Source organism: Coregonus clupeaformis, chromosome 31 (assembly GCF_020615455.1).
Source record: "Coregonus clupeaformis isolate EN_2021a chromosome 31, ASM2061545v1, whole genome shotgun sequence".
Taxonomy (NCBI): domain Eukaryota; kingdom Metazoa; phylum Chordata; class Actinopteri; order Salmoniformes; family Salmonidae; genus Coregonus; species Coregonus clupeaformis.
Genome location: NC_059222.1, coordinates 39,584,631 through 39,611,124, shown reverse-complemented (window position 1 = coordinate 39,611,124; position 26,494 = coordinate 39,584,631). Strand labels below are relative to the sequence as shown.

The following is a 26,494-nucleotide window of genomic DNA, read 5'->3' as shown; positions in this document are numbered from 1 at the left end:
AATAGATCAGTTGTATTAATTGTGAGGCAGAGCTGAGTGAGCACACATTTAAATATTTTACTGGGCTGATGGTGCCTGCATCTGATGGTCAGTCTCAGTGGAGGGAGAGTGCAGGAGGAGACTGAGGTCCGCCTCTCAATGTCCCTCCACTCCACTGACCAAAAAGGGATTTACTTATTTTCCACCATAATTTGCAAATAAATTCATAAAAAATCCTACAATGTGATTTTCTGGATTTTTTTTCTCAATTTGTCTGTCATAGTTGACGTGTACCTCTGATGAAAATTACAGGCCTCTCTCATCTTTTTAAGTGGGAGAACTTGCACAATTGGTGGCTGACTAAATATTTTTTTTCCCCACTGTACATATATATATACTTCAGACGGGCCTGGACATGCACTGGCTTGAGCAGGGGGACCTTGCGTGCACTGCAGGATTTCATTCCATGACGGCATAGTGTGTTACTAATGGTTTTCTTTGAGACTGTGGCCACAGCTCTCTTCAGGTCATTGACCAGGTCCTGCCGTGTAGTTCTGGGCTGATCCCTCACCTTCCTCATGATCATTGATGCCCCACAAGGTGAGATCTTGCATGGAGTTCCAGACCGAGGGTGATTGACCATCATCTTGAACTTCTTCCATTTTCTAATAATTGCGCCAACAGTTGTTGCCTTCTCACCAAGCTGCTTGCCTATTGTCCTGTAGCCCATCCCAGCCTTGTGCAGGTCTACAATTTTATCCCTGACCTTACACAGCTCTCTGGTTTTGGCCATTGTGGAGAGGTTGGAGTCTGTTTGATTGAGTGTGTGGACAGGTGTCTTTTATACAGGTAATGAGTTCAAACAGGTGCAGTTAATACAGGTAATGAGTGGAGAACAGGAGGGCTTCTTAAAGAAAAACTAACAGGTCTGTGAGAGCCGGAATTCTTACTGGTTGGTAGGTGATCAAATACTTATGTCATGCAATAAAATGCAAATTAATTACTTAAAAATCATACAATGTGATTTTCTGGATTTTTGTTTTAGATTCCGTCTCTCACAGTTGAAGTGTACCTATGATAAAAATTACAGACCTCTACATGCTTTGTAAGTAGGAAAACCTGCAAAATCGGCAGTGTATCAAATACTTGTTCTCCCCACTGTATAAATAATCAGTCATGATCAGAATAAGGCAAATTCACTTATCGGTATCAGATTATTTTATTTAGACAGTTTTGAAAGGAAATTGTTTAATAACAGTATTATAAATATAACATGTAAATCATTTAACATGTAACAGTGCTAAATCAATGTGATTGACTAAGTGTTTGATTAGTAGGGTTGCAAAATTCTGGGAACTTCCCTGGCTTTCCAGAATCCCTAGTTGGAGGATTCCGGATTTCTTGCTCATTCCCTCCAGATCCGGTAATCCTCCAACTGAGATTTTGGGAAAACTACAGAATTTATTGAAAGTTCCAGGAATTTTGCAACCCTACTGATTAGTAACAAAGATGGGGTTAGATATGTCTACCTGCACACTGTGTTTGGAATAGCAACATTTACATTTTCACATTGTAGTCATTTAAGCAGAAGCTCTTATCCAGAGCGGCTTAACAGGCACAGACAGATTTTTCACCTAGTCGGCTCAGGGATTCGAACCAGCAACCTTTCAGTTACTGGCCCAACGCTCTTAAGCACTAAGCTACCTGCCGCACCACAGTTACCGAACCTATGTAGTTAATAACTGAATGCCATTGAGCCCCCATAATGCATTGCTCTTTACAGTTGTATACTGTAATATAAAATTCCAGTAGCTAACTGTAAACATTTTGCTGTAAATAGACATACATTTGTAACAGTTTTATGACACCTCAAGCTAACTGTGGGTGCTATTACCCTAAACCACTGCTTTATAACACACAGCAAGTGTATTGTAGAAAACATTTATTGCTGAGGATACGATATACAGTATGAACGATACTGTATATAAACAAGGACTTTGTATAAAGTGTGTGATGTACAGTGGCTTGCGAAAGTATTCACCCCCCTTGGCATTTTTCCTATTTCGTTGCCTTACCACCTGGAATTAAAAATTGATTTTTGGGGGGTTTGTATCATTTGATTTACACAACATGCCTACCACTTTGAAGATGCAAAATATTTTTTATTGTGAAACAAACAAGAAATAAGACAAAAAAAAGCAGAAAACTTGAGCGTGCATAACTATTCACACCCCCCCCCCCCAAAGTCAATATCTTGTAGAGACACCTTTTGCAGCAATTACAGCTGCAAGTCTCTTGGGGTATGTCTCTATAAGCTTGGTACATCTAGCCACTGGGATTTTTGCCCATTCTTCAAGGCAAAACAGCTCCAGCTCCTTCAAGTTGGATGGGTTCCGCTGGTGTACAGCAATCTTTAAGTCCTACCACAGATTCTCAATTGGATTGAGGTCTGGGCTTTGACTAGGCCATTCCAAGACATTTAAATATTTCCCCTTAAACCACTCGAGTGTTGCTTTAGCAGTATGCTTAGGGTCATTGTCCTGCTGGAAGGTGAACCTCTGTCCCAGTCTCAAATCTCTGGAAGACTGAAAAAGGTTTCCCTCAAGAATTTCGCTGTATTTAGCGCCATCCATCATTCCTTCAATTCTGACCAGTTTCCCAGTCCCTGCCGATGAAAAACTTCCCCACAGCATGATGCTACCACCACCATGCTTCACTGTGGGGATGGTGTTCTCGAGGTGATGAGAAGTGTTGGGTTTGCGCCAGACATAGCGCTTTCCTTGATGACCAAAAAGCTCAATATTAGTCTCATCTGACCAGAGTACCTTCTTCCATATGTTTGGGGAGTCTCCCACATGCCTTTTGGCGAACACCAAACGTGTTTGCTTATTTTTTTCTTTAAGCAATGGCTTTTTTCTGGCCACTCTTCCGTAAAGCCCAACTCTGTGGAATGTACGGCTTAAAGTGGTCCTATGGACAGATACTCCAATCTCCGCTGTGGAGCTTTGCAGCTCCTTCAGGGTTATCTTTGGTCTCTTTGTTGCCTCTGATTAATGCCCTCCTTGCCTGGTCTGTGAGTTTTGGTGGGCGGCCCTCTCTTGGCAGGTTTGTTGTGGTGCCATATTCTTTCCATTTTTTAATAATGGATTTAATGGTGCTCCGTGGGATGTTCAAAGTTTCTGATATTTTTTTATAACCCAACCCTGATCTGTACTTCTCCACAACTTTGTCCCTGACCTGTTTGGAGAGCTCCTTGGTCTTCATGGTGCCGCTTGCTTGGTGGTGCCCCTTGCTTAGTGGTGTTGCAGACTCTGGGGCCTTTCAGAACAGGTGTATACATACTGATATCATGTGACAGATCATGTGACACTTAGATTGCACACAGGTGGACTTTATTTAACTAATTACGTGACTTCTGAAGATAATTGGTTGCACCAGATCTTATTTAGGGGCTTCATAGCAAAGGGGGTGAATACATATGCATGCACCACTTTTCCGTTATTTATTTTTTAGAATTTTTTGAAACAAGTTGTTTTTTTAACCCACCAATTTGGACTATTTTGTGTATGTCCATTACATGAAATCCAAATAAAAATCCATTTAAATTACAGGTTGTAATGCAACAAAATAGGAAAAACGCCAAGGGGGATGAATACTTTTGCAAGGCACTGTAGTGGTCCTGTATGGTTTAGTGGGTATAGAGCAGGGGTATTCAACTCTTACCCTATGAGGTCCGGAGCCTCCTGGTTTTCTGTTCTACCTGATAATTAATTGCACCAACCTGGTGTCCAGGTCTAAATCAGTCCTTGATTAGAAAGGAACAATGAAAAAAGGCAGTGGAACTGGCTTCGAGGTCCAGAGTGGAGTTTGAGTGGTATAGAGTATGGCGCTTGCAACGCCAGGATTGTGGGTTCAATTCCTGGGGCCACCCATATGTACAAAATGTATGCAAATGCAAACATGACTGTAAGTCGCTTTGGATAAAGGCATCTGCTAAATGGCATATATTATTATTATTATTATATGATGTAAGTGTGATGTAAGTATGATGCAAGTCTAACAAAGGTTCTAAGAACTGAATAGACAGAATGAGGACTCAAGGTCAATTCCATTCAATTACAGTCGTGGTCAAAAGTTTTGAGAATGACACAAATATACATTTTCACAAAGTCTGCTGCCTCAGTTTTTATGATGGCAATTTGCATATACTCCAGAATGTTATAAAGAGTGATCAAATGAATTGCAATTAATTGCAAAGTCCCTCTTTGCCATGAAAATGAACTTAATCCCAAAAAAGCATTTCCACTGCATTTCAGCCCTGCCACAAAAGGACCAGCTGACATCATGTCAGTGATTCTCTTGTTAACACAGGTGAGAGTGTTGATGAGGACAAGGCTGGAGATCACTCTGTCATGCTGATTGAGTTAGAATAACAGACTGGAAGCTTTAAAAGGAGGGTGGTGCTTGAAATCACTGTTCTTCCTCTGTTAACCATGGTTACCTGCAAGGAAACACGTGCCATCATCATTGCTTTGCACAAAAAGGGCTTCACAGGCAAGGATATTGCTGCTAGTAAGATTGCACCTAAATCAACCATTTATCGGATCATCAAGAACTTCAAGGAGAGAGGTTCAATTATTGTGAAGAAGGCTTCAGGGCGCCCAAGAAAGTCCAGCAAGCGCCAGGACCGTCTCCTAAAGGTGATTCAGCTGAGGGATCGGGGCACCACCAGTGCAGAGCTTACTCAGGAATGGCAGCAGGCAGGTGTGAGTGCATCTGCACGCATAGTGAGGCAAATACTTTTGGAGGATGGCCTGCTGTCAAGAAGGGCAGCGAGGAAGCTACTTCTCTCCAGGAAAATCATCAGGGACAGACTGATATTCTGCAAAAGGTACAGGGATTGGACTGCTGAGGACTGGGGTAAAGTCATTTTCTCTGATGAATCCCCTTTCCGATGGTTTGGGGCATCCGGAAAAAAGCTTGTCCGGAGAAGAGAAGGTGAGCGCTACCATCAGTCCTGTGTCATGCCAACAGTAAAGCATCCTGAGACCATTCATGTGTGGGGTTGCTTCTCAGCCAAGGGAGTGGGCTCACTCACAATTTTTCCTAAGAACACAGCCATGAATAAAGAATGGTACCAACACATCCTCCGAGAGCAACTTCTCCCAACCATCCAAGAACAGTTTGGTGACAAACAATGCCTTTTCCAGCATGATGGAGCACCTTGCCATAAGGCAAAAGTGATAACTAAGTGGCTCGGGGAACAAAACATCAACATTTTGGGTCCATGGCCAGGAAACTCCCCAGACCTTAATCCCATCGAGAACTTGTGGTCAATCCTCAAGAGGCGGGTGGACAAACAAAACCCCACAAATTCTGACATACTCCAAGCATTGATTATGCAAGAATGGGCTGCCATCAGTCAGGATGTGGGCCAGAAGTTAATTGACAGCATGCCAGGGCGGATTGCAGAGGTCTTGAAAAAGAAGGGTCAACACTGCAAATATTGACTCTTTGCATAAACTTAATGTAATTGTCAATAAAAGCCTTTGACACTTATGGAATGCTTGTAATTATACTTCAGTATACCATAGTAACATCTGACAAAAATATCTAAAAACACTGAAGCAACAAACTTTGTGAAGACCAATACTTGTGTCATTCTCAAAACCTTTGACCACGACTGTACAACCTTTGCGCAAACAAAACAGTGCGATTAGGTTGAGTGCGTGTGTATGTGTTGAGAAGGGGTAGGTATGTAGGTCAATCCAATATTAGCAACCCAAAATGTGTGTGTGTGTTTGTGTGTGTCCACTCAGAAAGAGCATCTGGTTGAAACGTAAGATGGTAAGATGGTTTTCCTCAGCAGTACATAACCAAGCAACACTGAAACCAGTGAAAATGACTAAGATGGGATCTGGGGAGAGGAGATTGTCTAAAGCGCAAACACTTATACAAACACTCCCTTAGATAAACAGCTGTTGTTTTTGTAATGATAGATCCATTGAAAAGCTTATGCCTTGCTTTACTGTGGTTATACAACCACATTAGGGATAATCTTTTACATAAACTGGCCAGATGGAAATAATAAATTGAGCACATTTTTATCAGGTAACAATAATGTAAATGCCTCTGCATTTCTATATAAGTGCCTAAATGCCCTTCCATCTACTGTACTTTGTTTTTGTTTATGCATACATGTGTACAGATAGCCTAATGTATAATAATGATACCAATAATGTATAGATAATATTATGTATTATAGATGACCAAATGAAAATAATGTACCATGTTTGACTATGACCACTTTTAGTGTCTTAAAAACTGAGTGGTCCACAATGTGGTTATTAAAATCAGTATTTTGTATTGTCAACTATAGTATCATTGTGGAGTGACACTTTAATACATTTTTCTAACTAACACTTAGAGTCGCCTGATATTGGATTGACCTACTTACCTACCCCTCCTTAACACACACGCGCTTACATAGCACACTAATGAACACAATAGATTTTCCAAATGATCCAATGTCCTCTTAGAAGTCATCATAAACCAGGAACAACTTCCTTCCTTCCGTTCACAGAACATTCACAGGACCTTCTTTTGTTTCACAGAATCACTTAATAGTATTACCACCCTCAGATGGCAGCAGATTCTAAAAAAAATAAAAAATGGCAGAAGTGTAAAGTAACAGTCTGGCAGCCTCTAATCCTACCATACCTTGTCTAGTTCTCCTCTATTCCTACCATACCTTTTATAGTTCTCCTCTAATCCTACCATACCTTTTCTAGTTCTCCTCTATTCCTACCATACCTTTTCTAGTTCTTCTCTAATCCTACCATACCTTTTCTAGTTCTCCTCTAATCCTACCATACCTTTTCTAGTTCTCCTCTATTCCTACCATACCCTTTCTAGTTCTCCTCTAATCCTACCATACCTTTTATAGTTCTCCTCTAATCCTACCATACCTTTTCTAGTTCTCCTCTAATCCTACCATACCTTTTCTAGTTCTTCTCTAATCCTACCATACCTTTTCTAGTTCTCCTCTAATCCTACCATACCTTTTCTAGTTCTCCTCTAATCCTACCATAACTTTTCTAGTTCTCCTCTAATCCTACCATACCTTTTCTAGTTCTCCTCTATTCCTACCATACCCTTTCTAGTTCTCCTCTATTCCTACCATACCCTTTCTAGTTCTCCTCTATTCCTACCATACCCTTTCTAGTTATCCTCTAATCCTACCATACCTTTTCTAGTTCTCCTCTAATCCTACCATACCTTTTCTAGTTCTCCTCTATTCCTACCATACCCTTTCTAGTTCTCCTCTAATCCTACCATACCTTTTCTAGTTCTCCTCTATTCCTACCATACCCTTTCTAGTTCTCCTCTAATCCTACCATACCTTTTCTAGTTCTCCTCTAATCCTACCATACATTTTCTAGTTCTCATATTATCAAGTACATTTTAATTTTTTATCTGACATTCACCTTTGATTACCAAAAATGAAAACAGAAAGAGAGAAAAGGCTCCATCCCAAACTGCCACCCTATTCCCTATTTAGTGCACTACTTTTGACCAGGGCCCATAGGGCTATATAGTTATTAGGCAGTCATTTGGGACTCACAAAGAGATGGAGACACGTCCAAAGCTACAGTGATGAAAGCCTGTTTGGCCCCCAGGAAGAGTAGCGGCTGCCTTCGCAGCGTCCAATGGGGATCCTAATAAACTACTAAATACTAAATGAAAGACTGGCTTAGCTACTAGCATGTTGTGTTTTGTTCAGATGACAGTCTGAGTTGACACACCCCAGAGTCACCATGACACGTCCGCCTCAGGTGAGAGCCTAGAGACAGTTAGAGGATGAAACATTGTCTCTGTCTCATTATGGCTTCTGTGAGAGTATGGGCAGGGCCATTGAGGCCATCTCCATTTTTATTCTTCTTCTACTTCTATGAGTTGGTAAACAAACTGAAAGGCTGCATACTGCCACCTGGAGTTTGTTGTTTGAACAGGTATAAAGCCAAAGGTTGGCAATTTACTGCCACCTGCAGTTATGGAATGTTTGCTCACAAGTATAATTAATTGGCTGATCCCTCCTGATGACCTGGATGGAATTATGTGATACTTCCTTAACCAATAGGAAGTCTCACCCAGTTGACTACTTCAAAATGGTTAAAGTCCTCAATGGCGCTGCCCATGCTAAAACAGGCTTTTGGGCACTAGAGTCCTAACGTCTATCTCTATGGGTGAGAGTTAGATCACCTGGCTGATTGGCTGCTTCACCTCTGACTGGGAAAGGTCAAGAGGTGTCAAGGGGTCAGGGGAAAGTCTCGTAGGATCAGACGAGGTTAAACTAGAGACAGGAGACCGTGACCTCGGATGTCATTACTTCTCACCAGAGTCGTCGATATAGAGAGTTGGGCCAATGGGGTTTCTGGCTGAACGTTCCGAGAGCGCCACTTTCTCCTCCATAGCCGTTGCTAGGTGATAATTGACGCTTCCGCGTTGTGCTGTTTATTTCTGATAGTTTTAAAAACCTATGAAGATGTCCAGTGAAAGCAGATATGCAATTTGTTGACACCACAACACCGACTTGGATACACATTGTCCCGAATGCTAGTCAGTAAAAATGTCTGTTAAATTCACTGCTCTGTTTTGCTTGTTTACAGCAGGTCATTTCAGAGGGAACTGTTGGAGGCGCTCTCGTATTGTTACATCAACAACATTTCGAGAATAATGGCGCTAACATGGCGTCCGTTCTGAAACCTGACCGAAGTCTCTTAATATATGGCTCTGCTTCTCACCCTGCTCACGACCTGACCCCAATGCTGGACTAGAACTGAATTGAAAAATCTGAAACGGTTGGCTCCCATGTGGCTCCTGGTGCAGGTGCTGTATATTGTACTTCCCTGAAGAATCCCGTTAGTAATGATGACATCAATATCTAAACCCTCTTCATCTCAATCATCTTGTTCGCTTCCTTCTTCCTGCCCCGTGGAGTTTTGATGTCCCTATACAGAGGGTCCCGATGTGGAAAGTTTTCCCCCTTTTGATGTCCTTGGCTGCATCCCATCGCCACTATATCCAGGACTACAGTATGGTTAGCGAGTGACTTGATCAGGTGTATGTATGATTATGTTTTTGTATTGACTAAGCTCGTATTGTACATTTCTAGAAACCCTGGTACAATTCTGAAAACAATTATTTCATTCAAAACACAAATCTATAGGAAGTCGAACATTGCGAACATCTCCAACATTACATTTCACGTTGCATGAAAGATCAGTCTGTCCGTCCACTAGACGATGACTACAGAGACAATTTGAGTAACTATGGATGGAACAATTAGTCCCAGGTTCATTCAACTCCACTGGACACAGAAACTGAACATCTCGAGGTTGCTTTACACACAGTCTCTGGTTCATTCAACTCCACTTGACACAGAAACTGAACATCTCGAGGTTGCTTAGCTGCTTTACAGTCTCTTTTTCTGTTGTCTGATACATAAGTGCAAGGATGTCCATCATTTTCTTACAGGCCGCTCCAGTAAAAGATGACCATTGAGATGATGTGTATAGTAACTACAGAGATGGCTTGGTGTCTGTTATCCAGCTGGTTTTGGTTGTCTTGGTAACTACGAAATTGGTTTGGTGTATGTAGAGCTGATTGTTTTGGTTATCCGGTTGGTTTTGGTTGGCTTAGCAACTAGGTGGTTTGAGGTCTGTTGAGCTGGTTGATTTTGGTTGGCTTGGTAACTATGGAGATAATTTGGTTGGTTTTGTGTCTGTTATCCAGTTGGTTTTTGGTTGGTTTCAAAACTATGGAGGTGATTCGGTGTCTGTTGAGCTGATTGGATGTGCATGCTGAGCCAGGGATAGAGACAACATGCAGGCATGCAGCGGGTCGAGTGGAAACACGACGAGTCGAGATGATAGATCACTTACAGTCCACCTCCGGAATGGCGCTAACAGTCCGTGTGAGTTCTTTAGCCTCTGCGGCTAGTGTGACGGCCGTCCACTGGGACTTCTTCCCCACGCGGGCTCCCAGGGGCTGAGAGGAGGCTCCAGCCTTCACGTCACCGGAGCTGCAGAGACACAGACAGGTATAGAGTTAACCTCTCAAGCTGACAGCACTTTTACACTGTTTTAACCAAGGCTGTAAACATCAATATAGCAAGGGGGCAATATATAGATTTTTTTCATTGACAAGATTAGCAAATTTAGGCACGTGTTCTCTTGATAAGTGCGTAAATTGGACAATTTTTCTGTCCTGCTAAGCATTCATAATGTAACGAGTATTTTTGTGTGTCAGGGAAAATGTATGGAATAAAAAGTACATAATTAAGTAAAAGTAAAAGTAGTTAAAAAAAATGGTAAAGTACAGATACCCCCCAAAAATACTTTAGTACTTTAAAGTAGTTTTTACTTAAGTACTTTACACCACTGCTTAGGCATGACATGCCAACAACAAACTCTGAACGTACTCATCCATTCATAACTGACCAAATTATGAAAGACAAGCATTGGAATTTTGAATTCCGTAAATTATTGTTGTCTATCAACAATGACAAGCCACCTGGGTCGGACAACATGGATGGACAATTACTGAGGATGATAGCAGATTATATTGCCACTGCTATTTGCCATCTCTTCAATCTAAGCCTACAGGAAATTGTGTGCCCCCATGCCTGGAGGGAAGCAAAAGTGATTCCGCTACCCAACAATAGCAATGCACCCTTTACCGGCTCACACAGCCGACCAATCAGCCTTTTGCCAACCCTTAGTAAACTTTTGAAAGAAAATGTGTTTGACCAGATATAAATGCTATTTCATAGTAAACAAATTAACAGATTTTCTGCACGCTTATAGGGAAGGGCATTCAACATGTACGACAGTTACACAAATGACTGATGATTGGCTGAGAATCCCGTGTAGCTCAGTTGGTAGAGCATGGCGTTTGCAACGCCAGGGTTGTGGGTTCGATTCCCACGGGGGCCAGTATGATTTTTTATTTTTTTAGCGTCTGCTAAATGACTCAAATGTAAAAAATGAGAGAAATTGATAATAAGAAGATTGTGGGAGCTTTTCTGTTAGACTTCAGTGCTGCTTTTGACATTATCGATCATAATCTGCTGCTGGAAAAATGTATGTGTTATGGCTTTACATCCACAACTATAATAAATAAATAAATACAAATAGTTGTAGTGTTCAAGTTCATTAATTTAATTTATGTTAATTGGTTACACCTGTAAATGTGTGGTGACCCAACACAACAAGCAGAGCTGTATTGCGGGTGCATAGTCTGAATTCAATTCAATAGTGTTGCTAGAAAATACTGCAATGTTGCCACCTAAATTTATGGAAATTATGTTTCTGTATGAATTGTTATTGCCACAGTTAATGAGCGATATCAATATTAGATAAAGAGAAAATAATTATCGCCTATAAGTGATGGATAGAGTGATTATATTATGACAATGAGCAATGGATATCATTCTCTGTCTACCAAGGTGTACACAATATGTCAACCTACATTTAATCTGTTACGAGGCCAGGAAAACATGCAGTTCTAGGAAGAAATCTTATCAAAAGTGTTGTTTATGTCCAGCCTGGTGGCTCCGACTAGACGTAGCATAGTACACATTTTTTGGGGTACCGCCGGTTCATAAACCATATATACAAAAGTAGGTGGACACCCCTTCGAATTAGTGGATTCGACTATTTCAGCCACACCCGTTGCTGACAGGTGTATAAAATGGAGTACACAGCAATGCAATCTCCATAGACAAACATTGGCAGTAGAATGGCCTTACTGAAGGGCTCAGTGACTTTCAACGTGGCACCGTCATAGGATGCCACCTTTCCAGCAAGTCAGTTCGTCAAATGTATGCCCTGCTAGAGCTGCCCCGGTCAACTGTAAGTGCTGTTATTGTGAAGTGGAAACGTCTAGGAGCAACAATGGCTCAGCCGTGAACTGGTAGGCCACACAAGCTCACAGAACTGGATCGCCGAGTGCTGAAGGGCGTAACGCGTAAAAATCGTCTGTCCTTGGTTGCAACACTCACTACCGAGTTCCAAACTGCCTCTGGAAGCAACGTCAGCACAATAACTGTTTGTCAGGAGCATCCTGAAATGGATTTCCATGGCCGAGCAGCCGCACACAAGCCTAAGATCACCATGTGCAATGTCAAGCGTCGGCTGGAGTGGTGTAAAGCTTGCCGCCATTGGACTCTGGAGCAGTGGAAACGCGTTCTCTGGAGTGATGAATCACGCTTCACCATCTGGCAGTCTGACGGACGAATCTGGGTTTGTAGTTGTATTTATTAGGGATCCCCATTAGTTCCTGCCAAGGCAGCACCTACTCTTCCTGGGGTCCAAACACATTAACGTCTTAAGGATCTGACTACTTTTTTCAATTTTCGCCTAAAATGACATACCCAAATCTAACTGCCTGTAGCGCAGGACCTGAAGCAACGATATGCATATTCTTGGTATCATTTGAAAGGAAACACTTTGAAGTTTGTGGAAATATGAAACTAATGTAGGAGAATATAACACATAAGATCTCGTTAAAAGATAATACAAACATAAAAACATGCATTTTATATTTTTTTGTTTGTTGCATCAGCTTTGAAACGCAAGAAAAAGGCCAGACAGTGATATAGAAATCTAGATGTAATTTAGATTTTGTCCAGAAGATGGCAGCATTGTGTGTGCAACGTTTCAGACTGATCCAGTGAAGGATTACATCACAACAAAATATAAAACAGTACATCATATAACATTATTACACCACTACATATCTACAATACAAAATGTATAATACCGCCGTACAACAATATTACAATGTACGTGTGTGTAGAGTGTGTGTGCTAGCGTTTGTGTGCTAGTGTGTCTGTACCTGTGTGTGTGTGTGTATGTATCTCTTCACAGTACCCGTTGTTCCATAAGGTGTATTTTTAGCTGTTTTTTTAAATCTGTTTATACTGCTTGCATCAGTTACCTGATGTGGAATAGAGTTCCATGTAGTCATAGCTCTATGTAGTACTGTGCGCCTCCCATAGTCTGTTCTGGACTTGGTGACTGTGAAGAGACCTCTGGTGGCATGTCTTGTGGGGTATGCATGGGTGTCCGAGCTGTGTGCTAGTAGTTTAAACAGACAGCTTGGTGCATTCAGCTTGTCAACACTTCTTACAAAAACAAGTAGTGATGAAGTCAATCTCTCTTCCACTTTGAGCCATGAGAGATTTACATGCATAATATTAATGTTAGCTCTCCGTGTACATTTAAGGGCCAGCGGTGCTGCCCTGTCCTGAGCCAGTTGTAATTTTCTAAGTCCCTCTTTGTGGCACCTGACCACATGACTGAACAGTAGTCCAGGAGCGACAAAACTAGGGCCTGTACGACCTGCCTTCTTGATAGTGTTGTTAAGAAGGCAGAACAGCGCTTTGGCGGATGCCAGGAGAACGCTACCTGCCCTAACGCATAGTGCCAACTGTAAAGTTTGGTGTAAGAGGAATAATGGTCTGGGGCTGTTTTCCATGGTTCGGGCTAGGCCCCTTAGTTCCAGTGAAGGGAAATCTTAACGATACAGCATAAAATGATATTCTAGGCAATTCTGTGCTTCCAACTTTGTGGCAACAGTTTGGGGAAGGCCCTTTCCTGTTTCAACATGACAATGCCCCCTGTGCACAAAGCGAGGTCCATACAGAAATGGTTGTCGAGATCGGTGTGGAAGAACTTGACTGGCCTACACAGAGCCCTGACCTCAAATGCCATCGAACACTTTTGGGATGAATTGGAACGCCGACTGCGAGCCAGGCCTAATCACCCAACATCCGTGCCCGACCTCACTAATGCTCTTGTGGCTGAATGGAAGCAAGTCCCCGCAGCAATGTTCCAACATCTAGTGGAAAACCTTCCCAGAAGAGTGGAGGCTATAATAGCAGCAAAGGGGGGACCAACTCCACATTAATGTCCATGATTTTGGAATGAGATGTGCAACGAGCAGGTGTCCACATACTTTTGGTCACATAGTGTATGTTACAAATGGTCTGGTTACTTAAGACAGAAACAAAAGCAGGGAGGTTTCGAATTAGAATCGTGTCGGGGACAACTTTAGCATAACCCTAACTTTAACTAACCACAACCAAAAGTGTTTTGGATGTATTTAGCATGTTAGCTAACCCTTACACTAACTCTTAACCTAGTTAAAGTTAGCCACAAATGCTAAGCTAACGTTAGCCACAAATGCTAAGCTAACGTTTGCCACAAATGCTAACAAATCCAAGTTTATTGGTCACATACACAGTTTAGCAGATGTTATAGCGGGTGCAACGAAATGCTTGTACGCAAGAAGAGGTATGATACTGTACAACCACTGGACCATTTGTAACATATCATACGAAATGGAGGTACAACATTTTTTATATACACTGCTCAAAAAAATAAAGGGAACACTTAAACAACACAATGTAACTCCAAGTCAATCACACTTCTGTGAAATCAAACTGTCCACTTAGGAAGCAACACTGATTGACAATAAATGTCACATGCTGTTGTGCAAATGGAATAGACAACAGGTGGAAATTATAGGCAATTAGCAAGACACCCCCAATAAAGGAGTGGTTATGCAGGTGGTGACCACAGACCACTTCTCAGTTCCTATGCTTCCTGGCTGATGTTTTGGTCACTTTTGAATGCTGGCGGTGCTTTCACTCTAGTGGTAGCATGAGACGGAGTCTACAACCCACACAAGTGGCTCAGGTAGTGCAGCTCATCCAGGATGGCACATCAATGCGAGCTGTGGCAAGAAGGTTTGCTGTGTCTGTCAGCGTAGTGTCCAGAGCATGGAGGCGCTACCAGGAGACAAGCCAGTACATCAGGAGACGTGGAGGAGGCCGTAGGAGGGCAACAACCCAGCAGCAGGACCGCTACTTCCGCCTTTGTGCAAGGAGGAGCAGGAGGAGCACTGCCAGAGCCCTGCAAAATGACCTCCAGCAGGCCACAAATGTGCATGTGTCTGCTCAAACGGTCAGAAACAGACTCCATGAGGGTGGTATGAGGGCCCGACGTCCACAGGTGGGGGTTGTGCTTACAGCCCAACACCGTGCAAGACGTTTGGCATTTGCCAGAGAACACCAAGATTGGCAAATTCGCCACTGGCGCCCTGTGCTCTTCACAGATGAAAGCAGGTTCACACTGAGCACATGTGACAGACGTGACAGAGTCTGGAGACGCCGTGGAGAACGTTCTGCTGCCTGCAACATCCTCCAGCATGATCGATTTGGCGGTGGGTCAGTCATGGTGTGGGGTGGCATTTCTTTGGGGGGCCGCACAGCCCTCCATGTGCTCGCCAGAGGTAGCCTGACTGCCATTAGGTACCGAGATGAGATCCTCAGACCCCTTGTGAGACCATATGCTGGTGCGGTTGGCCCTGGGTTCCTCCTAATGCAAGACAATGCTAGACCTCATGTGGCTGGAGTGTGTCAGCAGTTCCTGCAAGAGGAAGGCATTGATGCTATGGACTGGCCCGCCCGTTCCCCAGACCTGAATCCAATTGAGCACATCTGGGACATCATGTCTCGCTCCATCCACCAACGCCACGTTGCACCACAGACTGTCCAGGAGTTGGCGGATGCTTTAAAGTCCAGGTCTGGGAGGAGATCCCTCAGGAGACCACCCGCCACCTCATCAGGAGCATGCCCAGGCGTTGTAGGGAGGTCATACAGGCACGTGGAGGCCACACACACTACTGAGCCTCATTTTGACTTGTTTTAAGGACATTACATCAAAAGTTGGATCAGCCTGTAGTGTGGTTTTCCACTTTAATTTTGAGTGTGACTCCAAATCCAGACCTCCATGGGTTGATACATTTGATTTCCATTGATAATTTTTGTGTGATTTTGTTGTCAGCACATTCAACTATGTAAAGAAAAAAGTATTTAATAAGATTTTTTCATTCATTCAGATCTAGGATGTGTTATTTTAGTGTTCCCTTTATTTTTTTGAGCAGTGTATATATACACTGTATAATATCATGTGAATGGGTGTGAGACAGTTATGTCACAAATCCATGTGAGATTTTCACTGGACAGCTATATTGAGGTTTTCTACTGACCTGCAGATTGATAATAGAACACTGGGTAGGGGGTAGGACGGGGGGTCTCTGTAAAAAAGGTTTTCGAACTCAATGACACAAACTAATGCATGTTACAGAGTCAGACTTATGAAACAGGACATTTTTTTAGGTCTTCAGAAGGCCAGAACTAATCTTCACCCAACGGTTTTTGTTAAAAACTACACAAACTGCACCTCAGTATCACGCTACAGTTTGTGTAGATGGTAACAAAAGTACAAATGGGCAACAGCACATCTGAGCCTTCAATGTCAGTTACCTACTGTATTATCATGGTATATCAGATACGGCCAGGAGTTTTTCCAGGTCAGGTCACATGGTCAGAAAAACTCCTGGCCTTAATCATTATATGTATTGATTATGCTGGGAAGAAAAATGTAAATTTCTCAGTCAGAAAAACGGTTTTAAACATATTTTATCTCATCTCATTATATGGCCTTATATAATGTCAGAGATGGATGTTTTATAACCAGGCAGTAATAAAAAAGCTAATTCCACCAATTCGGTGCCTTTTAAGAACTGTAACTTGGTAAAAATAAAATAAAAAATTGTTTGATTTCATCTAATTTTAACATTCCGTCACAAAGAGCACATGTTCATCTTTAAAAAATATATATATGTTTTCCCATCTCAAGAGGTTAAATACAAAAATGACCATAGTAAGTGCCAAATAAAGTAACAGGGTTGACCATAACAGGGTTGACCATAACAGGGTTGACGAATTATTGTTAAATCAGCCATAAATCCCCTTGTGACAGGGGGAATGGACGCTTGTTGTGTGCAACAGGGAGTGGCAATTGAATGTAAGCTTCACCCCAAAAAAAGAAATTGGTAAAACATTTCTAGCCTGTCTATCTTTGTTATGCTAAAATTGTAAAAGATAGTAGAACCAGCTCACCTGCTTTTACTCTATGATTTGACTATTAGATGTTCAATGTTTCCTTAGAATATTTAAAAAGGAATAGTTTCACCATATTAAAACGAGAGTTCAGTTCACGTAACAGAGTGGACCTTAAAATTAGGGACAGACGTAAATGAATCACTAATCACATTAAATAAATATTAATCTTCAGAAATTACTGTCAATTCAACAAACTATCTAAGGCTTTACAATGACGGTAAAACTTGGGAGTAATGTTGGGATTAAGTGGGTTGAAATCTTCCTAGAAGTGACACAGGTTTGACAGAGGGACATTTTGGTACTTAAGCAAGCCTTTATTCTTATAAAAAAAACGGATTTATTGAATTCTCCATGTGGTATATACAGTGGGGAAAAAAGTATTTAGTCAGCCACCAATTGTGCAAGTTCTCCCACTTAAAAAGATGAGAGAGGCCTGTAATTTTCATCATAAGTACACGTCAACTATGACAGACAAAATGAGAATTTTTTTTCCAGAAAATCACATTGTAGGATTTTTTAATGAATTTATTTGCATATTATGGTGGAAAATAAGTATTTGGTCAATAACAAAAGTTTCTCAATACTTTGTTATATACCCTTTGTTGGCAATGACACAGGTCAAACGTTTTCTGTAAGTCTTCACAAGGTTTTCACACACTGTTGCTGGTATTTTGGCCCATTCCTCCATGCAGATCTCCTCTAGAGCAGTGATGTTTTGGGGCTGTCGCTGGGCAACATGGACTTTCAACTCCCTCCAAAGATTTTCTATGGGGTTGAGATCTGGAGACTGGCTAGGCCACTCCAGGACCTTGAAATGCTTCTTACGAAGCCACTCCTTCGTTGCCCGGGCGGTGTGTTTGGGATCATTGTCATGCTGAAAGACCCAGCCACGTTTCATCTTCAATGCCCTTGCTGATGGAAGGAGGTTTTCACTCAAAATCTCACGATACATGGCCCCATTCATTCTTTCCTTTACACGGATCAGTCGTCCTGGTCCCTTTGCAGAAAAACAGCCCCAAAGCATGATGTTTCCACCCCCATGCTTCACAGTAGGTATGGTGTTCTTTGGATGCAACGGCAGCATTCTTTGTCCTCCAAACACGACGAGTTGAGTTTTTACCAAAAAGTTATATTTTGGTTTCATCTGACCATATGACATTCTCCCAATCCTCTTCTGGATCATCCAAATGCACTCTAGCAAACTTCAGATGGGCCTGGACATGTACTGGCTTAAGCAGGGGGACACGTCTGGCACTGCAGGATTTGAGTCCCTGGCGGCGTAGTGTGTTACTGATGGTAGGCTTTGTTACTTTGGTCCCAGCTCTCTGCAGGTCATTCACTAGGTCCCCCCGTGTGGTTCTGGGATTTTTGCTCACCGTTCTTGTGATCATTTTGACCCCACGGGGTGAGATCTTGCGTGGAGCCCCAGATCGAGGGAGATTATCAGTGGTCTTGTATGTCTTCCATTTCCTAATAATTGCTCCCACAGTTGATTTCTTCAAACCAAGCTACTTACCTATTGCAGATTCAGTCTTCCCAGCCTGGTGCAGGTCTACAATTTTGTTTCTGGTGTCCTTTGACAGCTCTTTGGTCTTGGCCATAGTGGAGTTTGGAGTGTGACTGTTTGAGGTTGTGGACAGGTGTCTTTCATACTGATAACAAGTTCAAACAGGTGCCATTAATACAGGTAACGAGTGGAGGACAGAGGAGCCTCTTAAAGAAGAGGTTACAGGTCTGTGAGAGCCAGAAATCTTGCTTGTTTGTAGGTGACCAAATACTTATTTTCCACCATAATTTGCAAATAAATTCATTCAATTACAGGCCTCTCTCATCTTTTTAAGTGGGAGAACTTGCACAATTGGTGGCTGACTAAATACTTTTTTCCCCCACTGTAGTAAAGAGCACTTCATTTAATATAACAGGCTTTTAAAATTAAATATTGGTGCACAATTTCTACTTAAAATATCAAAGGGACCAAAAGGCACTCATTTTGTGGAATGACCCAGAAACAGTGGGGTCCCTTAGCAACCGTTAATTATCATTCAGCTGAGTCTGATGCTAGATTCAGAGCTCTACTCCAGCCTGTTGGAGAAGTAGGAGATGAGAGGAGAACTCTCCTAATTGGCTCTGCTGTCTGCAGGGTCCGTCATTACACACCTACCCACGACATGGGTCCTGCAGAGGTGTCTGGGTCAAGCGTATGCACACACACACACACACGGATAGATGAAGACACGCATACACACACAGGAAAGCTGCAGGAGGTCTTCGAGATTGGAACTTGTTAGAGACTGTTAGACACACACACACACACACACTCACACTCCCGCGCACACACTTGCGTACAGACACACACATACACGAAGGGAAGCTACAGGAGGTCTTACATATTGGGTCTTTATAGACACACAGCTTAGTAAGGCTGATGGGATTGTACAGAATAACATACTGTATCGTTAACTGAAAAGGTTAAGGAAAAATGGTCTGTTTTAAAACAAAAAAATAGCTTTTATACTTGTCTTTACAATTAGGAGTGTGTAGACTTGGTCTGAGAGCTCTGCTGTGTCTGACAACTGTTGCTACTAGCAACAAGTTAAATGGCACGTCGTCTTTTTGAGCATCACTCGCCACAATCTGATGTCACCATAACCCATTAACGGTTTCCTGTATCCACTGAATGAATGAGATACTCAGAAAGACATCTGGCTTTTGAAAGGGAAAGGACGGAGGCAGACATTGTATTATTACTCACTCTATTCATTAGAATACTGAGCACAATACACATTCTTACCTGTAACTCTTCACAGGACCTTGATTTTCAATGAGGAAGTCTTGGACATTCTGAATGGGAATGAATTACAATATTAGTATTATTTGAGTTGACAGCTGTGTCTCCAACACTCTATTTCCTATATGGTGCACTACTTTTGACCAGGACCCATACTCTGGTCAAAAGTAGTGCACTATAAAGAGAATAGGATGCAATTTGGGACGCATCCGATGAGACCACATTTCTAAACACTACAACCCTATTTATCAGACATGGGTTCAAATACCATTTAAGGTATTTCAATTATATTCACATACATTTCGAAGTAAGTACTTGATATTTTTTTATTTTGAATATTTAGAAATGTATTTAGAAATACAGTTGGAAAGTATTGGCATGTATTTAAAATACTCAAATACACAGACACGTTTTTCTTTCCAAATACAAATATTAAAACACTTCCATCAAACCCAGGTCTGTTTGGTCCTGGAAGGTATTTGAAATGTTTTTGGAAACATGTATTTGAAAATAGTTTTAAATAGTATTCAAATAGAAGTAGTTGATTTGGCTACATTATTTGAAAATACTCAAATACACAGAAAATAAGTATTTCAATTACAAACATTTAAATAAGCATGTATTTGAACCCAGGCCTGCTATTTATCAGCTTGTCATTATTCAGAGATGTAGATGCTAATTTCAGTTGGTCTTTATATTTCAGTCCTTTCTTAAATCTGCTTGAAAATCAGAGACAAAGTTTCAATATTGCTGTCCATTAATGCCTCCCAAACAAATTGACTGAAGTTTAGCAATTTTGACAAAAACAACAGATGTACAAAACATTAGGAAAACCTTTAATATTGAGTTTTGAGTTTTACCCTCAGAACAGCCTTAATTCGTCGGGCATGGATTCTACAAGGTGTTGAAAGCGTTCCACAGGGACGCTAGTCCAGGTTGACTCCAACGCTTCCCACAGTGGTGTCAAGTTGGCTGGTAGTGGATCTCTACTCCGAATAGCTCGTTCCATCTAATCCCACAGATGCTCAATTGTATTGAGATCTGGTGACTGGGCAGGCCACTGCAGTAAGCTGAATTCACTGTCATGTTTGTGGAACCATTCCTCGACCATGCTAGCCTTGTGGCATGATCCTGCTGAAAAGAATCTATTTGCAGATGGATACACTGCTGCCATGAAGGGATGCACCTGATTGCCAATGATGTTCAGATATCCTGTGGCATTCAAACGTTGCTCCACTTTTATCAAGGGGCCATGAAAACACACCTCACACCATCACAACCAGCCTGCATGTTGACACGCGGCATGATGGATGCATTTACTTATGTGGTTAACGCCATACCCTAGTCCTCCCATTAATGTGAAACAGCAGGAACCGGGATTTCTCAGACCAGGCAGTGTTTTCGTTCCTTAGCCCCCAAGTATGAACTCTGGGATGTGAAAACATACGCAATCAAGACAACTTCGCTTTAGATTTTTTATTAATTTGGAAAATGTTCTATAGTTTTTCTTTCACTTTGGAAATGCAGAGAAGGTTGAGTACATCGATCACCCCCCCCCCTCCCCCCCAAAAAAGCATGCATTCTTAGATGTCATATTAAGGACGCAAAATGTGAAGACTGTGCAAGGGGTGTGTAAACTTTCACTAGGCACTGTACCTCCACGAAGTTGAGCAGTTTACCAATGGACACCTCAAAGCCCTTTTTGGCCCCCTCGTACTTCCTTAGTTGACACTCCAGAATGGCCACTCTCTTCTTCAGCTCCTCTGTCTCATCCTATCAGGAAGGACAACAACACAGAGATTAGGTCATCAGCTTGGAATTTACTGAATGGCTTAGCAGCACAGGGGAGAGGGAGGAACCTGGAAGATGGCGCCGACAGACATGTAAGCTCTGCTTCTAGCTCCTAAGCAACGTTGCAGTATTTCGTTTTTTTGTGTGTTACTTCTTACATTATTAGCCTAGTACGTTTTTTGTATTATTACATACATCCGGAAATAACTTTTGGATATCAGAGTAGCGGTAACTCACCAGCATTACAACCAGAAAGAGGCATTCAGAGTGGACTTCTAGTCCGACTCAGGAGGCGTGCACACCATCCACCGCTTCCAAGTATTTTACTCGCTAATGTTCAGTCCTTGGACAATAAAGTAGATGAGCTCTGGGCGAGGATCTCCTTCCAGAGAGACATCAGGGACTGTAACATACTCTATGTCACGGAATCATGGCTCTCTCCGGATACACTGTCCCCGTCCATACAGCCAGCTGGGTTCTCAGTACATCGCACAGACAGGAATAAAGAACTCTCCGGGAAGAAGAAAGGCGGTGGTGTATGTTTCATGATTAACTACTCATGGTGTGATTGTGATAACATACAGAAACTCAAGTCCTTTTGTTCACCTGACCTAGAATATCTCACAATCAAATGTCGACCGTATTACCTCCCAAGAGAATTATCTTCAGTTATAGTCACAGCCGCGTATATTCCCCTCAAGCAGATACCACAACGGCCCTCAAGAAACCACATATCCTGAGGTTTTATTGTAGCTGGGGATTTTAACAAAGCAAATTTGAGTAAAACGCTACCAAAGTTCTATCAACACATTGCCTGTAGTACTCGCGCTACAAAAACTCTCGACCATTGATACCCTCCCTTCTGGGATGGCTACAAGGCCCTCCCCCGCCCTCCCTTCGGAAAATCAGATCATGACTCCATTCTGCTCCTCCCTTCTTATAGGCAGAAACTCAAACAGGAAGTACCCGTGCGAAGATCTATTCAACGCTGGTCTGACCAATCAGAATCCATGCTTCAAGATTGTTTTGATCACGCGGACTGGGATATGTTCCGGGTTGCCTCTGAGAATAACATTGACGTATACACGGACACGGTGACTGAGTTCTTCAGGAAGTGTATAGGGGATGTTGTTCCCACTGTGACTATTAAAACCTACCCAAACCAAAAACCGTGGATAGATGGCAGCATTCGCGCAAAACTGAAAGCGCGAACTACCGCATTTAACCACGGCAAAGTGACTGGGAATATGGTTGAATACAAACAGTGTAATTATTCCCTCCGTAAGGCAATCACACAGGCAAAACGTCAGTACAGAGACAAAGTGGAGTTGCAATTCAATGGCTCAGACATGAGACGTATGTGGCAGGGTCTACAGACAATCACGGATTACAAAGGGAAAACCAGCCACGTCGCGGACAACGACATCTTGCTCCCGGACAAGTTAAACACCTTCTTCGCCCGCTTTGACGATAACACAGTAACACCAACGCGGTCCGCTCCCAAGGACTGTGGGCTCTCGTTCTCCGTGGCCGATGTGAGTAAGACATTTAAGCGTGTTAACCCTCGCAAGGCTGCCTGTCCAGACGGTATACCTAGCCGCGTCCTCAGAGCTTGCGCATACCAGCTGGCTGGAGTGTTTACGGACATATTCAATCTCTCCCTATCCCAGTCTGCTGTCCCCACATGCTTCAAGATGTCCACCATTGTTCCTGTACCCAAAAAAGCAAAGGTAACTGAACTAAATGACTATCGCCCCGTAGCACTCACTTCTGTCATCATGAAGTGCTTTGAGAGGCTAGTTAAGGATCATATCACCTCCACCTTATCTGACACCCTAGACCCACTTCAATTTGCATACCGCCCCAATAGATCCACAGATGATGCAATCGCCATTGCACTGCACACTGCCCATTCTTACATAGGAATACCTATGTAAGAATGCTGTTCATTGACTATAGATCAGCCTTCAACACCATAGTACCCTCCAAGCTCATCATTAAGCTCGGGGCCCTGGGTCTGAACCCCGCCCTGTGCAACTGGGCCCTGGGTCTGTACCCCGCAACTGGGTCCTGGACTTCCTGACAGGCCGCCCCCAGGTGGTGAAGGTAGGAAACAACACCTCCACTATGCTGATCCTCAACACAGGGGCCCCACAAGGGTGCGTGCTCAGCCCCCTCCTGTACTCCATGTTCACCCATGACTGCGTGGCCACGAACGCGTCCAACTCAATCATCAAGTTTGCAGACGACACAACAGTGGTAGGCCTGATTACCAACAATGACGAGACAGCCTACAGGGAGGAGGTGAGGGCCCTGGCGGAGTGGTGCCAGGAAAAAATAACCTCTGCCTCAACGTCAACAAAACGAAGGAGCTGATTGTGAACTTCAGGAGAGAACAGAGAGAGCACGCCCCTATTCACATTGACCAAACCGCAGTGGAGAAGGTGAGGCTGAAGAAATGTGTCAGTGGCTTGCGGGTCTGCGTACCCACATCCATACCCACACATGCAGTCAGTGCCAGTCTAGCAAGCAAAACATTTTACTGGCCCCCCTCTAGACAGCAAAGAGGAAAATGTAAAGTTTTAGAGTTCATTTTCTGCAATTCTACACATTTTGCCATGGGCATAGAGGAAATCTTGTAGTTTTAGAGCTAGTTTGCTACAATTCTACACATTTCGCCAGGGGAATGTTTGCAGTTTTAAAATATGATATCTGAGTGAGAGTGACTAACAAAATCAATGGGGGGCCCCCCGGTCAGTAATTCGACTATGATTACTACAAGTTTAGATAACTGACTAGACTAACTTACCAATCTAAAACATGGGCTAATTGAGTGACTGTCAGTGACTGACATAACAAGAGAAAAACTGCTGATGCACAACCAAATTTCAAAATTGCACCTTGTGCATTCTACTATTCTAACTCGCAACAGTCGTTTTTTGAAATTTTACATTTACATTTTAGTCATTTAGCAGACGCTCTTATCCAGAGCGACTTATAGTTAGTGAGTGCATACATTTTTCATACTGGCCCCCCGTGGGAATCGAACCCACAACCCTGGCATTGCAAGCGCCATGCTCTACCAACTGCGGGCCTACAAAAGGGGAGCCGCGGGTCGCTCATCCCTGCATTACACCAAGTTAATAATACATGCAGTCGAGGAGTAGACTGTTATTCATTCCAACAGGGGAATGTAGTGTAATCTGTTAGCTCAGACTGGGCAGGGGTTTATAGGCCCCACAACACACAAACAGAAAGAGAGAAGACAGTAAGAGAAGAGAGGAGGTCCACAGTTCTGCTGCTCATATGGCCCACAGTAGTGAACTACATGGATAATAATAGCACTGTTCAAAAGTGTATAGGGTATTGGTTCTGGTCACAAGTAGTGCACTACAGTTTATAGGGATTATAGGGTATGATTTGAGACCCAGTCTGTGTCACCTTAGCCTGGCTGGACTGGCCGGGCTGCTCTGTCCTCTGGGTCTTGAGCTCAGCTATCTCAGCCTCCAGGAGATGGATGACTTCCTCATAATCCATCTCCATCCCTCTGGCCTGTTTCTGTGCTGCCTCAGACAGGTGGATCCGGCTACGCAGCGCACGGCTCTCCTCAACTCCAGACTTGACCTCCTACCAGGGACAGGAGAGGACAGTTAAACAGGAACAGGAATATGATAGGCAAAGGTTCAGTGCATGTTGAACTTGTGAGGGAACATTGTACTGCTTGAATTAATGAATGAATTAAAGAAAGAACGAACGAACGAACGAAAAAGCAGGATGCTACATTATTTTCGTTTGTATGGTGGTTTGCTTAAATTCTTTCGATCTGTAGAAACTACAGAGGCTTTTAGCTGTCTTTGGTCATTCTCTGATGGAGGATAACAGTGTTCTGAGGTCATCCTCACATGTAAGAAACAACGCGCTAGAGTAGTCAACACGCTAGAGTAGAGCCAACACGCTAGATTAGAGTCAACACGCTAGAGTAGAGTGAACACGCTAGAGAAGAGTCAACACGCTAGAGTAGTCAACACGCTAGAGTAGAGTCAACACGCTAGAGTAGAGCCAACACGCTAGTGTAGAGCCAACACGCTAGAGTAGTCAACACGCTAGAGTAGTCAACACGCTAGAGTATAGTCAACACGCTAGAGTAGTCAACACGCTAGAGTAGTCAACACGCTAGAGTATAGTCAACACGCTAGAGTAGTCAACACGCTAGAGTAGTCAACACGCTAGAGTAGTCAACACGCTAGAGTAGAGCCAACACGCTAGATTAGTCAACACGCTAGAGTAGAGCGAACACGCTAGAGAAGAGTCAACAACACGCTAGAGTAGTCAACACGCTAGAGTAGAGCCAACACGCTAGAGTAGTCAACAACACGCTAGAGTAGTCAACACGCTAGAGTAGTCAACACGCTAGAGTAGTCAACATGCTAGAGTAGTCAACACGCTAGAGTAGTCAACACGCTAGAGTAGTCAACACGCAAGAGTATAGTCAACACGCTAGAGTAGTCAACACGCTAGAGTAGTCAACACGCTAGAGTATAGTCAACACGCTAGAGTAGAGTCAACACGCTAGAGTAGTCAACACGCTAGAGTAGTCAACATGCTAGAGTAGTCAACACGCTAGAGTATAGTCAACACGCTAGAGTAGTCAACACGCTAGAGTAGTCAACACGCAAGAGTATAGTCAACACGCTAGAGTAGTCAACACGCTAGAGTAGTCAACACGCTAGAGTATAGTCAACACGCTAGAGTAGTCAACACGCTAGAGTATAGTCAACACGCTAGAGTAGAGCCAACACGCTAGAGTAGTCAACACGCTAGAGTAGTCAACACGCTAGAGTATAGTCAACACGCTAGAGTAGAGTCAACACGCTAGAGTATAGTCAACACGCTAGAGT

The 26,494-nt window shown here is 42.9% G+C and overlaps 1 protein-coding gene across 1 annotated transcript in view; it reads right to left on the bottom strand.

The window, feature by feature from the left end:
* stxbp4 (syntaxin binding protein 4) overlaps positions 1-26,494 on the bottom strand; it is a 104,618-nt gene that overhangs the window by 10,125 nt on the left and 67,999 nt on the right. Inside the window, exons 17-20 of the mRNA XM_041859135.2 lie at positions 25,038-25,223; positions 21,462-21,578; positions 19,809-19,858; positions 9,924-10,063 (exon numbers count right to left, since the gene is read on the bottom strand). Coding sequence (XP_041715069.1) covers positions 9,924-10,063; positions 19,809-19,858; positions 21,462-21,578; positions 25,038-25,223 — 493 coding nt within the window. The remainder of the gene's footprint in view (positions 1-9,923; positions 10,064-19,808; positions 19,859-21,461; positions 21,579-25,037; positions 25,224-26,494) is intronic.